Genomic DNA, 16,444 nt, shown 5'->3' on the forward strand with positions numbered 1-16,444 from the left:
TATAATTGTCCTATGCAGGCCTACTCATAAAATAGCCTACTAAACAAGTGTAGCCCTAAATGTGAAACGTGCATTCATTTAAAAATGCCACTGATTACATCAATTGCCATAATGTGTAGCCTATCACATTAAGTACAACATAACATAACATTTGCGTTCTGTAAGTGACTAACAGATTAATCCAGTAAGAGAGTCATAAGTGTTATTGATGAATTTAAAGAGTCGCGAATCCGACATCCCTTGCCGCGCTGTATGTTGGTTCATTTAAAAGAACCGACTCACAAGAGTCATTCGTTCGTGTATCCGACTTCCCTGAAAAATATCTGTTTTTACGATTTGTTATTGGCTATTTACTTCTCTGCTGTAACTAGTTATTTTGACAAACACACTTTTTCTGTATTGTATAAAATAATGTTTTATCATAAAATGCACTTAGAATTAACCTATAAAAATAATGAATACAGTTCGAACACACATTAGGCTATTTCTGTTTATAGTCAGTTGTGATTTTTTTAAGTAGACTATGCTGTACTGTTGTCATTATTTAAATGCTAGGGGTGGAAATGCGTAAAGGGGTGGACAGATTTAACTGTTTTGACGGGTTTGTTGCGCTGTTAAGAGCAGTAGTAAAGGTGTAGCCGTCTCTCTTTCTCAGAGTGAGGCCCCGCCCTTCAGCGATTCTACACATATATCCCGGAGCTCCGGGAACGGAGCGAAGCGAAACGGGACATTACTACCGAAAGCGCGCGCACATACACAGGCACGGGTGTCATTCCATGCACCAAACACTCAGCTCCCCTTCCTTAGCGTCTATCAAAACACATCTTGCGGACCCTCTCTCCGTCACATCCACGGCTTTATGGCCGCTACGCTTCTTACGATGAGCGCTGCGCTCGCACCGGGACAAGATGACTTTCTCTCGCTTCTCAAGCCCTCACTATCCGACGGCTTTCAGGAGGACTCCTCTCTGTTTTCCTTTGAAACCAAGAATCCCGACACGGAAAGGAGCTTATCAAACGACTATTCTCAGGTAATTGTTCTTATCAGTTCTTTGAACGGAGCCTCGCTTTTTCGTTTTGCTCGAGATGTGACTGTATCACTGGATGCATTAAAGATCAAATGCATGCATGCAGTCGTGTGAAAGGTGGGCTGTTGTAGATGATGCGGCAGGCTGCACGCCTGCAGTCCCATCAGCATCATGCCCCATCAAATGCATCAAGCCATGTGCGATTCTTTAATTTGTGGATTTTTTCTATTCCATACGATCATTTTTTTTTTGGGGGGGGGATGTAATCTAGTTTAAAATAAATTTAACATTTAATTGTTTCCTTAGCCTAATAGGCTACTGTTCGTCGTTTGAATTGCTAAACTGGTACATTATCAAATTCTTGGAAATTTGGAATTTTGCCCCCCATCCAGATTTTCAATAAACGTACAAAAAGTGTTAAATTAATAAACTCTACTTTACACTTTGTCATAAGAACGTATTTCAGTGTATTCGTTATATAGGCCAATTCGAACAAATAATCTCTGCTTGTATTTTTATAACAACTAATCGCTAATTTCCATCATAACATAATCTCATTTATTTATCTAGGCTATCAATTACACCAGGTCAGTTAAAAAAATTTAAGAAATGAAAGATGATAAATACATTTTACATCATGATCTGCATTGAGTTTTTCTAGGTGTTATTATCAAAGGTTATTATTTGTGACTTTAAATTTAGGTTTATTTTTTGTTAGAAATTCAAAGTTAATTTTCTACGCAACTGGTGTTCGCTACTTCAGTGCTTATCCAAATCTCCAAGTGCAAACAAACAATAGCCTAAGTAAGTAAATAAATAAGTAGCCTACATAAATGTCATTAACATAACCAGTGTTGGGGGTAACGCATTACAAGTAACGCGAGTTACGTAATCAGATTACTTTTTTCAAGTAACTAGTAAAGTAACGCATTACTTTTTAATTTACAAGAGAATATCTGAGTTACTTTTTCAAATAAGTAACGCGTTACTTTTTTTTCCAATTTATTGATTGACAGCTCTCCTGTCCCCATGTTGAGAGAAATCAGATGTTACTAAAAGTAACTTTCCCCAACACTGACCATAACACATAGGCTAGCATAATATGAAGAATCACCACTGCTCAAAATTTGAAGTAGTCCAAAGCGTCCTCCAATGAAGAATCACTCGTGTATTTCAGAAGGATTCGGTCATGTTTTTGGGATTTCCCCGTGGCTGTAACGCAGGGGAGAGTCTGGGCTGGGTCGGGGAGCGCACAGACTCCTGTCAGTTGCTTGCAGTTGGTTTCTTGGCTACCGAACCATCAACAACTGACTCCCTTCTCCTCACCCACGCGAGCAGCTCTCGCGCTCCTGAAACTTCCCAGCAACGCCGAGCCTCAATCTGAAAACTTGTGAAAGAGATACATGTCTGGCGAACAGCTGGAAGATCTAAATCTAGAAATAGCTATGTGTAGCAGCCGCGTAAAGAGCACTTAAAGAGCTCTGGCATTCCGAGTGTGTATGCATGTATGTGTGTGAGTGTTTTTATTTTTCCTCATGTTTATTCTTCTAATGACTCCGTAGATGTTACTCTCAGGAAGTAATGAATGAGTCTTGATTTACTATTTTCTGCTGATTACGGTTTTATGATAATTTGGGAGGCATTTATTTGGAAAGGCTGAGCAATCTCTCCAGCTTTCCACCTGTCAGCAAGTCTGTTTTGAGCTTGTGGTATGAGCGCTGTTTTACAGTCTAAGGCGGAATGTAGCAGAGACATATCGAAGAAGACTTGATAAATGCTTTACCTCTGACTGCTCCATACAGCAAAACAAACGATTCATGCTCGCAATATATACACAATCGCAGATCAGCTGATAAAACCTCAAGTTCTGATTTTTAGGTTTTATATCTTGACTTTGAGTGAAAATCATACTTTTACTCATGTTGATAGTGCAGATACACTGTAAATAAATCAGTTTATCGCTATTTGTATATGATATATTTAGTTTTACCTGCTCCAACATGCTTGTTCATATGAAGAATAATGCTGCTTTTTTAAAATCCCTTATATATTTCATAACACAGATTAGCAAATAATCGCATAGCACAAGTGTACTGGGCAATTATATGTATGTTTTTTAATGCAAAATATATTTATATTTGTAAGCTAAATTAAGTGTCTGCTGTGTTCAGTCCATATAATATTTTAGCAGAGTAAGCAGGCATGTTGGCCATTGTTTTAACAGTAAGTGGATATTTGCATTCTTGCAAGCTTCTCTAAAATTTTATGTATACCATGTTTGTGCTCGGCCAACACAAGCAGTCCCAGGAGATCCTGCCAGCTTTGCTGACAGAAGCAGCGTGTGCAATATTATTCTGAAATCTGTTTATCTTGTTTGCCTTTAACGGCCTTTACAACTGCATTTACAATTTTATGCGTCTCTCTTCTGCTCTCTAGGCTAAACTAGAGATGGATAAATATCTGTCTCCACAACCTGTGGCTCTCCCCTACCCAAAGAAGTCAAGACGAGAGAGCGTCTCTTCAATGGACCAGTTTTTCGGGGACGACCACGGTTCCCCCTACAGCATCAACATGAATGTCTTCCTCCCCGACATTGCTTATCTAAGAACGGGGATGTGCCGGCCGGCACGGCCTTCGGTCCCCAGCCAGATCAAAACTGAACCTGTAGTGGTGCCTTTCTCTCATCCCGAGTGTCCGGTGAGCTCGATCGGCCCCGTTTCATCCGCGCTGCCCGATTTCACCAGCATCTTTAACTCGAATTCCACTTTGGGTTCTGAAATCAATGCCATGGACGATAACTCGGGGGTCTTTGTCAAGCAGGAGATGCAAGGCTTTGACATCCCGCAGGATGGGCCACTTTTCCAGCTCCTCAGCTCAGAGCTGGACGTCCCGCATCAAGCCAACTCGCACTCCCACCCTCACGCTCACTCTGTGCCCTCACAGATGCCTACTTTCCACGACCTGCACTTAGCGACCCAACAGACTGCTGCCAAGACGTACTGTGGCATGTCCGGCTACCCTCTTGGCCCGGGCCACTTTGTGCATCCTCAGGGTCAAGCGCACTCGCAGCTCAAAATGCCCTATCTTCCCCCCTCGCCTCCCACTTCAGAACCTGGCAGTCCTGACAGACAGAAGGAAATGCTTCACAATCTGACACCACCACCATCTTACGCCGCCACTATCGCCTCCAAAATGGCTGACCATGCGCCCAGTCACCCAACACCCACCTCGACACGAGCTCCCGCCACCACTGGGTCTATGCCTGTCCGTTACAACCGAAGAATAAACCCAGACCTCGAGAAAAGACGGATACACCACTGTGATTTTGCAGGTACAAACTGTTTTTTCAATTGAACTGGATCTATAGCCAAATTGACAAGATGCAGCTGTGTTTTCTGAAGCACTATGTTGCTTTCTACTGCACTTTCTTACTCACACACTTGAATCCACTGTTAAATAATTCAGAGACGGCCAAAGCCTTTTAACCAGCGCTCAAAATGAATGTCAAAGAGTTGACGTCAGGCTGATTGTTATTGAATCCTGTTGCATCAAATTGACTGGGCAAATTGTAAAACAGACAAGCCTCACAGTGCCATTAATAGTGCATTTACGCTAAGAAGCTGCATGTCTGAAGCTACGAGCATCACAATTAAGAACCCATCACTGCTTTACTTCACTGAGTGGGGTTTTACAGCTAACGACATGAGATGGGCTTTGGATTCCTAATTGGAAAAGAAAGCATACTGAAACCAAATAACAGGATGCTGTTATATGTGACTGTGGCGATGAGTGAACCAACTGCTTTTGTGTTGGTGGCTAAAAAAATTAATCACTCTCTTGTCCTGCTTTTAATGCATCAGACATTAAAATGGCATTGTTTTGTTTTATAATTTATAACTGAAATGTGTAATAATTGTAATGTTATTTTAATAATTATTTTTTTGCTATCAAAAGCCTTACAGCTTTTTTTATCTGTGAAAAGATTAAACCAATCTCATACTGTTTATGCATCAAGCATATTATTTGCATTTTATTCATATTAAATATTGTTTGTATTGTTTAATAATTTATGATTATTTTAATATTTTTTATCAGTAGCCTTCCAGCATTTTATATCTCTCAAAATATTATGCATCAAACATAATAATTGCATTGTGTTAAATACTTGGTTTATAATTTAAATATTTAATAATTGTTTTCACAGTTTATATATATATATATATATATATATATATAAATAACTATAGTTATATAGTTATAAATTTTTTTTACTTAAACTTGAAATTGGTTAAAAAAAAATTTAGTTAAAATATGAAAAAAACATTTGTTGCCATGACTTACTGATCATATAATTTATAATTATATATATATATATATAGTTATCAGCAGCCTCACAACATTTTTTTTCTTCTAAAAATTAAAACACAGTTGTCAAGCTGTTTATGCATCAAGAATAATTGAATTTTTTAAATGTATAATCATTTATAATTATTTCAATAATTATTTTTTTTTTATCAGTAGCCTCCCAAGATTTTTTTTTTTTTATTATTTCTCTCAGAAGATGAAGCACTTTTGTCATAGTGTTTATGGGTCAAGCATAATAATTGCAATGTTTTATTTAATACCTACAATTTACAATTTAAATATTTAATGATTTATCATTGTTTTTATGCTTTATGTAGTTTTTCAATAGCCTCCCACATTTTTTTATCTCTCAAAAAATTTAAACACTCTTGTCATGCTGTTTATGTATCAAGCATAATGATTGCATTGTTTTTAATACTGATAATTTATAAAAATTAATAATGTATAATTATTTTAATAATTGATATTTTAAACAATAGCCTTTTTTGGTCTAAAAAAAATATTAAAGCACACTCTCGTCATACTGTTCATGCATTAAATGTAAAAATAGCATTTTTAATACTTTAAATGTATAATTTGAATATTTAATCATTTACAATTATTTCATACATTTTGAACATCTTCCCAACATTTTTTGAACACACAAATGCTTACTGTTGTGAGTAACAAAAGCTGTTCTCTTTTTTTAGGTTGTAAGAAAGTTTACACCAAGTCTTCCCACCTGAAAGCTCACTTAAGGACTCACACTGGTAAGAGTTCCCCAATTAAAAATGGTTTTATTTATGCTGGATAAAGCTGGCCTCCTATTTTGGCACTTTACTGTCATGTTGCTGGGCAGAAGTGCATTGTTGGCATGCACATGTGTTCATTCTTGCACGCTGCCTGAAAGCTATCCTGCGTCGCTTCCTAATATGAGATTGCACCAAAACCAGGCCCAAATACATCAGCAGGAACAGCCTATTCTACTTCCCTTTTCCATATCAATTTATAACGTCCAGTATTTGAATGGCCTCTAGGCAGCATTTGAAATTATCAGTAGAAAAACATTTTCGGTGTTGAACTCTCTCTCTATAAAAATATATTTGAAGATATAGATTTAGTATCTGAATGGAAGTAAACAGAAGAGCAGACCTCATTTGACCCAGAGGAGTGAATATTAATACATTCCGGAATGTGGCCTTTGGTATGTGAACTTAACTGATAAACTACTGTACTTATCAGGCCATTTTCATTTTCAAGGTATAGATTTATGTTACCAATTCCTGAGTCTAATTACAGGCTCATACTGGTTGTAAAGCACTATTACGATAAGATAACAAAACCCACTCTTTTCTGGAAGACTTGACATGGCATGATTTAGTCTTTTGACAGAGTTACTCTGTTTGAATAAACAGCTTGTCAAGGTGAGATTTACACAATGCAAGTGCTAGTTTGAAATTCATAATGGCATTTAGTTTGTAATACATTTGTAAGAAGTAATTTAATTATTTATTTTACTCCTAAAAACAGGTTGGGTCAATGTAATGATGCCAACATTTTTGGTACCCAAGATACACAAAATTGCTTAAAATAAATACACAAAAATCCTAACTCTTAAAATATTTATGCAAAGCTCACTAAATAATTTGAACTAGAATATTTTAAGATTTTTTTAACCTGTTAACTGTTCCAGTATTTGACATTTGTAGTTGTAAATCTTGATGTTTTGCACCACAAATTTCAGTTCGGTCTCTTTTAATGTAAAACGTCCTTGCTGAATAAAAGTTTTCATTTCTTTCAAAAAAAAAAACTTTTGAATGGTAGTGTAGATTTAACACTCATTATCACTCGTTTAGCAATATTAAGTACTATTACTTTATGAATAATATTAAGTAGTATTATAAAACCATCACCAACCACTATCATGTTATCTTGAACAGGTATGATTAATAAACAGATAAACATCACCTCTATTTTGTTTGACTAAGAAAAACCACACCATGTCTAGATAACCAATGAAGAAAAAATCCAATCCAACCAGTCCTTGGAGAGAAGAGAGGGGCCTCAGGCAGACAACGCACAAGACGAGAATCCAAACAAGTCATTACTGGATTCCTGTTCAGGGCTCTCCTCACAAACATTAAAGCTCAAGACAGGCACATGTTCTGACATTTAGCTGCTTAATTGTTTTTGGGCGCCGCACTTTACTGCATGAGGTTGAAACAGCTTAACTTACAGTATCTCTCTTTATAGTCCATTTTCTATTACTTAAAAGCCAATAGCAAAGATAAATGATAACATTGGAATAATGTTTTCAGGTTGTTGTTGTTTGTACTGATATTTCAAACAATAAAAATGTTATTACTCAAAGCATGTAATGTTTACAGTGCAGAAAACGCATTATTACGTTAAATGATACTTCCCTCAAAAATTAACATTATGTCATCATTTACTCAACCTCACATCATTCCAAACCTGAGTTTCTTACTTCAGTGTAACACAAATACGTTTTTTATTAAAGTCATTGTGGTCAAATGTTGTTTTGGACCCCACTGACTTTCATTGTATTGACAAAATTAGTTAAAACACTCTTCAAAATATCTTTGGTGTTCCACAGAATAAAGAAACTCATACAGGTTTGAAATGACACGAGGGTGAGAAAATGATCACAAAATTCCATTAAAGTGATAGTTCAAATGAAAAATTCTGTCACAATTGACTAACTCTCAAGTTGTTCCAAACTTGTATGAGTTTGGGTAACCAAACAGTTGCCAGTAGCCATTGACTTCCATAGTATTTTTTTGGAAGTCACTGGCTACCAGCAACTGTTTGGTTACCAACATTCTTCAAAATATCTTCTTTTGTGTTCAACAGAAGAAAGAAACTCTTTACATTCTAGAAAGGCAAACATTGTGCTGCTATTTATGGCCGACGATGAGTTTAGTCTTGTCAGCTTCCACGAACATACCAAAAAACTGAAATACTTTAATCTTAGAGATTGAGTTAAGTGAAGTTTATGTGCTCCACACCTCTCGGTGTATGTTTGTTATGGTTACTATAGTGATGACCGAGAAACCCTACCCACACAGATTACTCATTTAGTATTACTAATGTATTAGTGAACAGAACCCTGTTTTCTTTTAACCGTGAATGATAGTTTCTTCCGTGTTGTGTTCGTGACTCCATGTTCCTAACCAAACATGGTGTCCATTGTGTTCTGTGTTCAGGTGAGAAGCCGTATAGGTGCACGTGGGAGGGCTGCGACTGGCGGTTTGCTCGTTCCGATGAGCTGACGCGTCACTTCAGGAAGCACACAGGAGCCAAACCCTTCCAGTGCGCCGTGTGCAGCCGCAGCTTCTCTCGCTCCGATCATCTCGCCCTGCATATGAAGAGGCACCAGAATTAGACAAAAAAAACACACTAACTGAAAAATCCACAGATACTTATTATTATTATTATTATTATGCACTTGAAGTGATAACGAAACGACTTATTTCTTTCTCTACACCGCGACGAACCTTATAATGTTTAGGGTAATCTCTCTCTGATCTGTTGAGAGCTGTCGACTGTAAACTGAAAAGCTTTTGATATTACCATGAAATCTAGTTTCCTTTTTCCTCTCTATTTAGGATGTATAGATCACATTTCCTTTAGGACCCTCATCTCATTTTGACATTCGCTTTAATACAAAAAAAGCTGTGTTGTACATGAGACTCGGCTCTCGTCCTCTAATTAGAAGATGAAATGTTTTTAAACCTAATGAAATGAATGGATTGGTTCTTGTACATCTGCAAAGCACTAAGACACAACTCCCATTTTACTTTGCACTTGAATTAGACTGGAAAAGATGAATATCTATGTATGATAAATGCTTTTAATATATATCACTGGAATAGTTACTGCTCATACCGGGGTTTCAGGTACACAAGCAGAAGTATTTTATAGCTTTGGATGATAATATGCTGCTACTGAACAGCAATTATTTCATGAATTATTAAACAATGGTATAGAAAAGCAATGAGAAGTGGAAAAGGGCTTTAGACAGCTGTGTGATTTGTACAGTCTCCTTTATACACACACAAGCATGCCGACCATTTGTTTTCCTACTGTCATTGATGCATAAGCTCATATGAATGTACGAGACCACAGCGACTGTTCTTTTGAACAGATTTCATCTTAAAGTGCCTTTTCATGTTTGTTTTTATCAGCAGCACATGCTTAAACTTCTTGTTCATGAAAAGACAGACAATAAAAATTCAGCAGGTTACCATTATTTCACCGTTACCACAATTTGGCTGCCTTTCATACGTTTAAGAGCGGGTTAAAGCATCAACTGGTTCATTCTTGTAAAATCGATGTATTTATTGCATTGGCTTTGTGAAGTGGAATTTGACAAGTTTTGTGTAATTGAAATGCCTTAATGTAAATACTATGACATTTTATTGTACTGTAAATATTATTTTGATTAATTTTGTTGCTCTTTTTTTTTCTTTCTTTTTCGGAAAAGGATCATATTGCTCTGGATTTTGGCTGTGTGACTGTTTTTGGATTTTTTTTTTATATTTCACTTATTTTGTAGATTCTCAGATTATATTTCTAAATTGGTTGTCCTCTTGACAAAATGTTTTTTGCCTACTGATTGAAATGAAACCTAATAAAATCAACTTTATAATTTTTATAATGCTTTTTACAAACCTTTTTTTTCTGTGTTCAGTTTCTACAGAATTAATGGCAAAATTCCAAAAATAAAATACATAGAACGATCATTAATCAACCTCCCTCAAAGCAGATACACTACATTTCTACAGTTTACATTGGCGTATTCATAGGGGTTCCTGTTGACTCACTATACCATTTCTATTTGTTGATGTTTCTAAGGTCCAAGAAAAGAAACGCTACAAAGGAATAAAGATAAAACTATCATCAAAGCAGAAAGTTAAGTTTCAAAGATCACTTGGACCTTTGCCACAAAGTTTGAATGTCTCTTATCTGATGGTTGACATCATAAAGAAACAATTTCCACAACTCAAACAAACCCTAAAACTCTGAAAAAGAAAATTAATGGGAATTCCTTTTTATGTCAACATATGTCAAGAATGAGAGTGACGTTAGTACAATGCCTCAATGTTATTTTTTTATTGCCTAGTGCAACCCATTTAAAATTTTACATTTTGCCCAACAAAAACATTAAGAAAGCAAGTGATAGTTCACCCCAAAAATACCAATTTTGTAATCATTTATTCACCTTCATGTTGTTTCACACCTGTATGACCTTCAAATATATTTTGTGAAATGTCTGTTTTGAGAATGAGATGGAATAGAATGAAAGTCAACAGTAACCAAAATAGGTTACCAACATTCATAAAAATATCTTAGAATTGGTGATATTCAAAGAGTACAAATGATATTAGTTACCCATATAAATATAAGTGTTAATTTAGGACCTTAAATGTAATTTGATAGTAGAATTTGGTCTCGTAATTCAAGAAGATTTCTATTTTTAATATGGACATAGTGTGCAGCTCATGTACAAGACAGATCCCACAAACATCTCAAACTCCAGTTTACAGCCTTTAAAAATCAACCTTATCACTGGAATCTTAATCACTTCTGGAAGGGATAATTTCTCTGCTCACAGGCTTATAGATCCCGACCAGAGTCCACTGTGACTACTGAAAATGTCTTAGCAATCATATCGAGCCTCTTCACAATAATTCTGGAATTAGTATGATGCCCCTTTTTATCTGATTCTCAACCAGTATGTGGAATAGTAACGATCTGTTATGTTCAGAAACGATCAGCACGGATGGACACTTGGTGAACGCACTGTTTGTTTTAAGAGGCATCACTGGTTTCTTGGGGTGCAACCGAATTACAAGCTGCCAAAACGTTTGGGACCCCTGTGAGCAAAGAAACAATACAGCTTTTGATATGAGATCAGGAAACACCACAAAGGAAAATAAATGCTTTCATTGCTTTTAAAGAGAAGGGGAATTTCTCCCTCTCTTCTACATATGTTCTTAGTTTGATTCCTCGGACAAACCTCAGCCCCTGGACATAATGAACTTCAGATGTCAAAGACAGGCAAACAATGGAAGCTCCATTGGACCCAATCAGGAGGTTCTTCAAGGTTCCTCCTGAGAATTGTTACTCCTACAAGTCCCCTTCTCTCCTCCACTCTTTCTTCCTCTCCAACCCTCCCCCCCCCTTTCCGTAGCTTACATGGAGGTTTTAAACCCCCAGGGTGAACATTATTTCTCTAATGCATAGGGCCCCCAGTTTTTTCTTCACTTCCAGCCCTCAAAACATCATAAGCTGCACTTTCTCATAACCTGTCCCAGCCAGATCAATACAAATGAGTCTCCCGTTGCTGTAAACAAACAAAAGTGCCAAAGGAAACGGCTTTATTTCTCACAGATTTGTACACGTTATGATATGGACAGTGTCAGAAAAAAGAACCAGTTATAATCGGGTTAGCCTAATCTATTCCAACTCTAAGACTTGATAGCTTTGTGTGAATTGGGACAAGTCAAAGGCTGGTTGGCTTAACTTTTAGACCAACAAAACCGAAGTAACAATCATATGGGCCTTTATATAAGTCAACAAAGTTCAAGCAGTCAAGGTGTCAATTTCTGGGCGAAAATGTCTGATTTACAGCACTACACATATCACCCAATTTTTACCGCTTCCCTCAAGCACTAATCATGCAGCTGGATGGTCGGGTTAAATGTTTGAAAAACAAGGCTACAGCCCCTTGAATTTTCAAAGGGAGTTTCCTAGACACACAGTTCTCAGATAAATTAAAGGTTAATTAAAGGTGATTCTTCTTTTCAGTACATCTGCAATAGCATGAAAATCTAAATTACAGAATTCAATATTTTGGTCAAATTAAGAGTGCTGAAGTGATCATGTATTTTTGTAGGCCAACCCGTAAGTTACCATCACCCTGGTTTCTTCAATAAAAGATGGTATGTTTTTCCATTGACTTTTGGATTGCAGAAAATAAGCTCTGAGACCAACAAAAGTTCTTGCATGTTTTATTTATCATGATAATCTTCACAAATGAACACAAATTTTATGAATTTTGAAGCCTAAATTAAGTCGCCTGAAGTAAAATCTAACTGTAGGCTATAAACGAACTACAGCAGGTTGCATGACTTCTACATCACCACCATTGAGATTCCAACAACACTGTAAAAAGTAATCATTGAATCTACTTAAGAAAAGCGAGTAAACAACTGATTTTTACACAAATTTGTTGAATTTACTTAATTACACTGTGTTATGTGAACTTTCAGGTGGATGCAATAGTTAAACTAAACAACTTTAGTAAACAGTACTTAAGAGCATCTAGTTTGTTGGATTAAAGGTCTGTTTCCATTGTCTGGTGCAAAGAACAATGAATACAGTTTTAGAGTGAATACAATTTGAAATGGTTAAGGTTTTTTTTTTTGTTTGTTTTTTACAGATAGGGTTCTGAATCTTTTTTTCTTCAAGCTGTCAAATAACAGTAAGATTTCAGCTTTTTGGCTTGCCCACAAGCTGTTGCTGCCTCATAATCCAGTAGAGCGTTTCAAATCATCATATTTATATTAATAACTTCTCACCCTCATGTCGTTCCAAACCTGTAAGACCTTTGTTCATTTTCGGAACACAATTTAAGATATTTCTGATGAAATCCAAGAGCTTTCTGCATATACAGCAACACAACTACCACGTTCAAGACCCAGAAAGAAAGTAAGGATATCGTTCACGAGAGTACCACGACACATGCGTGTGATGCTGCTGACGCAGGAGCCAGCGTTCTGATGTAGAACACAGATGCACTGTGCCTTGTTTACAAGCATTCTCAGATTTCATCAAACATATCTTCATTTGTGTTCCAAAGATGAATGAAGGTCTTACTGGTTTGGAACGACATGAGAGAATAATTAATGACAGAATTTTCATTTTTGGGTGAACCCTTTTTAAAGAAGAGTAAGAAAAATAATGTGAAGAAAGAAAATAGAAATTAGGTAACGAGGAGTCTGACAATATTCTAGAAAATGGTAAATCTAGATTTACAAGGTGTCATAAAAGGGACACCTTTCTTTTTTCTATTTATTTCCTGAGTGCAGTATGTGCAATTTTTCTTACAGTGTTAAATTGTTGATTTGATAGCATTCCTAAAAAGTAATGACTTGAAGTAACATTGTTTTAAACAAATAAATGCCCTGTTGTTGTGCTAACAATCTGTTTTCTGTCTTTGTATTAACAACTTCAAGTTTTGAGTACAGCTTACTTGAGAAATTTAAGGCAATCAGTTTCCACACATTTGTCTAGTAATGTGAACAAAGCAGACTTGTTAAGAGAACTGTTTTGTTTGAGTTCTGTGCACTAAGCTTAACTTAAATCTCTAAGTTGGCTGAACTTGTCAAATTGAGTTAGCAACACTCAAGTTTTCTGGTAACCTATACATATACACAAGTTACCTATACAAAGTTACAGTAAGTATAATTATAAACTAATTTGCTTGAGAAATTTGAGGCAATCAGTTTCCACAGGTTTTCCAAGTAAGTTCAGCTCATTACTTTTTACAGTGAACTCTTTCAGTCTTTCCTATAAAAAATAAATAAAATTCCCTGAAAGTCTGAGTTTTCAATAGCTCAGTTAAAGCTTTAAAAAAATCCCATGGAAGTTGTACTTATTGTATTGTATGTCACAGAATAAAACATGAAAATATGTTGAACTTGTGTTAACCACAGGCATTTACAGACTTATTTAATGCATTTATTTAAGCACTAAGCCCTTTCAAAACACCCACTGACTTCAGGACATTGAGAACCGGAAATGCAAACTCGTTTCTGTGTTTTGACCTATGCAAAATTTGTCATGGCTGCAGCACTCTGTAATAAAAGAAGCATAGTCAGGGTTCAGAGTTAGCACAAAGCTCAAATTGTGAGTAAAATCTGGCTTTGGCAAATATAAAACTCACCATTTGGCCAGTAACTTTATTACACAAACACAATACATTCAAATCAAACGCAACTCAAACTTTTTTTTTTTTTTTTTTTTATATCAGAAATTTTGCCTAGGCTGTCTAAAGTTCTCTTATGTCTTCTTTAGTACTCCATGGGCTTTTCACACTTGAAATAGTTAACAGGGTTATTTTAAAACCCAGTTAAATGGAATCCTGGGTTATCTTGATTCACATTTCACATTGCTCAAAATTTGCCCAGGGTTAATTTTTAATCCTGGGTAGGCTATTCATAAACTGTACATTCCTAAACCCTGGGTTAACGTTCCTATTTGCATATTAAACATGTCAGTGTCATTCACTGGATGAACGGAGCACTTGATCTGTTTACATAACAGCTTTTTCCTGGGCGTCAGTTGCTAAGCATCTAGCCGTAACACTTTAACACTGTATCTTTTCACGCTGTACAAGTTAAAAGCGGCTAACCTCACTTTTAAATTACAAGTGTGAAGCATACCTGGGATGTTAAAACGAAGGATGATAACACGAAAAGCCCTCATGTGGTAGAATGGGGAATATTCCTTTCCTTTAAACTACTAAAATTGTTGACGTTTTTGTGACAAATGCAGTTTCACCGAAGACTGGCTCATCTCTCAAGTGACAAAAACCTTTTTTTCTTTTCCTTTCTGGCTCTTACGACAAATTGCTTGTGATAGTCCTCATCTGTAAGTAGTGTAAATTAATAGATCAATCAGACAAAATATATTTGAAACAAACACAACATTCTGAGAAGATATATTTCTGTTTAATTCGTCCTTGACAGGTGCAGAAAAAAGTGAATTTTGGATCTGGATATTTTCACGAAACCAGTAGAGGTCATGTAACTGTCTGGTTGAATTACTTTAAAAACATTGCATTTCCTGCTCCTCTTTATTGAACTTAAATATTAAGTTTTATTGTTCAACTTACAAAGTCTACCCTATATTTACGGAGTGTGAAAAGGGACTACTGGCTCATTGAGCAGATTACAAACAATTAATGTCACATCTGGGCTTCTGGCTGCGGGCCGATACAACATACTGCTTTTGCTGCAATTTTTCCAGTGTAGCTTTACAGACCACCCACACAGACAGGAGGACCTGTTCCCAACACACTGTGGAAGCATAATAAGCATTGAATGAACACATGGGAGCTTGAGCTTATGGTTCTAATCATGTTCTTAATACCTTAATGGACAGTGGTTTCAAATGGGTACTTTCCACTCTTAAATATCAACAGTGCTGCTCCTGAGGGGGTGTGTTGCTCCTGGCTGCTCTTGACATTTGTTTACCATAGCTGAAGACAAAAGCTTCCAGAAGACAGCTTGGACGCTGATACGCATCTATGTGTTAAAAAGAGGGTGATTCAGTGGCCTGCAGGGTCCGCGTCAGTGATTCAGTCTCTCGGTACTCTCACACCTCAGCGTGAGGAAAACAAAATGGCGTTTGTTGAACCCATGAAGTACTGCGACTTTCTCCATGACACTGAGAGGCAATCTCTTGAGCTGATGTACTAAAACAGCTGCGGCTAAAGCAGTTAGCATGGGAACGCTTCAGAGCCTCAGTTGTTTGATTGTGTCATTGCGGAAACACATTCACATGTAGTGACCGCTTTGTTAATTCTGACCCTTTGTTTATTAAGTGCACTTAAATGAGTGGTCTGTGTAGGACTGGGCAGGATGGTATTCAAAAACCATCTAAGTCATAAGAACAGATTATTTATAGATTATTTGATTGACAAATGAAGTGCCTTGTTTGAGGCTGAGTCAGCATGAGAAAAAGCTAGAGTGAAATGACCTTTAGGGTTTGGAGGCACATGTCTCATAAAAGCAGTTTCATAAGGGAGGTAAGGTAAAAGGTAACTACTTTGATAGATAGCTAGATAGCTAGCTAGCTAGCTAGATAGATAGATAGATAGATAGATAGACAGACAGACAGACAGACAGATAGACAGATAGATAGATAGATAGATAGATAGAATCCAGGAGAATTGGTTCAAGAAAGAACATTTTCATTCTTGAGACAGTGTCTTCCAGTTGCACAGATTGGTTTAACAATAAATCATGTTTATAAAAGTAG

The 16,444-nt window shown here is 36.5% G+C and overlaps 1 protein-coding gene across 1 annotated transcript; it reads left to right on the forward strand.

Moving 5' to 3' along the window:
- The first annotated feature begins 674 nt into the window (after window positions 1-674).
- Window positions 675-9,906, forward strand: LOC107691595 (Krueppel-like factor 5). Its single transcript, XM_016490263.1, has 4 exons — window positions 675-1,030; window positions 3,464-4,358; window positions 6,082-6,141; window positions 8,599-9,906. Exons 1-4 carry the CDS (start codon window positions 860-862, stop codon window positions 8,775-8,777), a joined length of 1,305 nt encoding a protein of 434 aa, XP_016345749.1. The 5' UTR covers window positions 675-859; the 3' UTR covers window positions 8,778-9,906.
- Window positions 9,907-16,444: the final 6,538 nt, after the last annotated feature.

This window comes from Sinocyclocheilus anshuiensis, unplaced genomic scaffold (assembly GCF_001515605.1).
Source record: "Sinocyclocheilus anshuiensis isolate Anshui unplaced genomic scaffold, SAMN03320099.WGS_v1.1 scaffold442, whole genome shotgun sequence".
Lineage (NCBI taxonomy): Eukaryota > Metazoa > Chordata > Actinopteri > Cypriniformes > Cyprinidae > Sinocyclocheilus > Sinocyclocheilus anshuiensis.

What these genes read in the sequence shown, in the direction of transcription:
- LOC107691595 (XM_016490263.1), top strand. Translation starts at nt 860, where the DNA reads ATGGCCGCTACGCTTCTTACGATGAGCGCTGCGCTCGCACCGGGACAA. An exon ending in TATCAAACGACTATTCTCAG is followed by an intron (nt 1,031 to 3,463) that starts GTAATTGTTCTT and finishes TCTGCTCTCTAG; the next exon opens with GCTAAACTAGAGATGGATAA. An exon ending in TCACTTAAGGACTCACACTG is followed by an intron (nt 6,142 to 8,598) that starts GTAAGAGTTCCC and finishes TTCTGTGTTCAG; the next exon opens with GTGAGAAGCCGTATAGGTGC.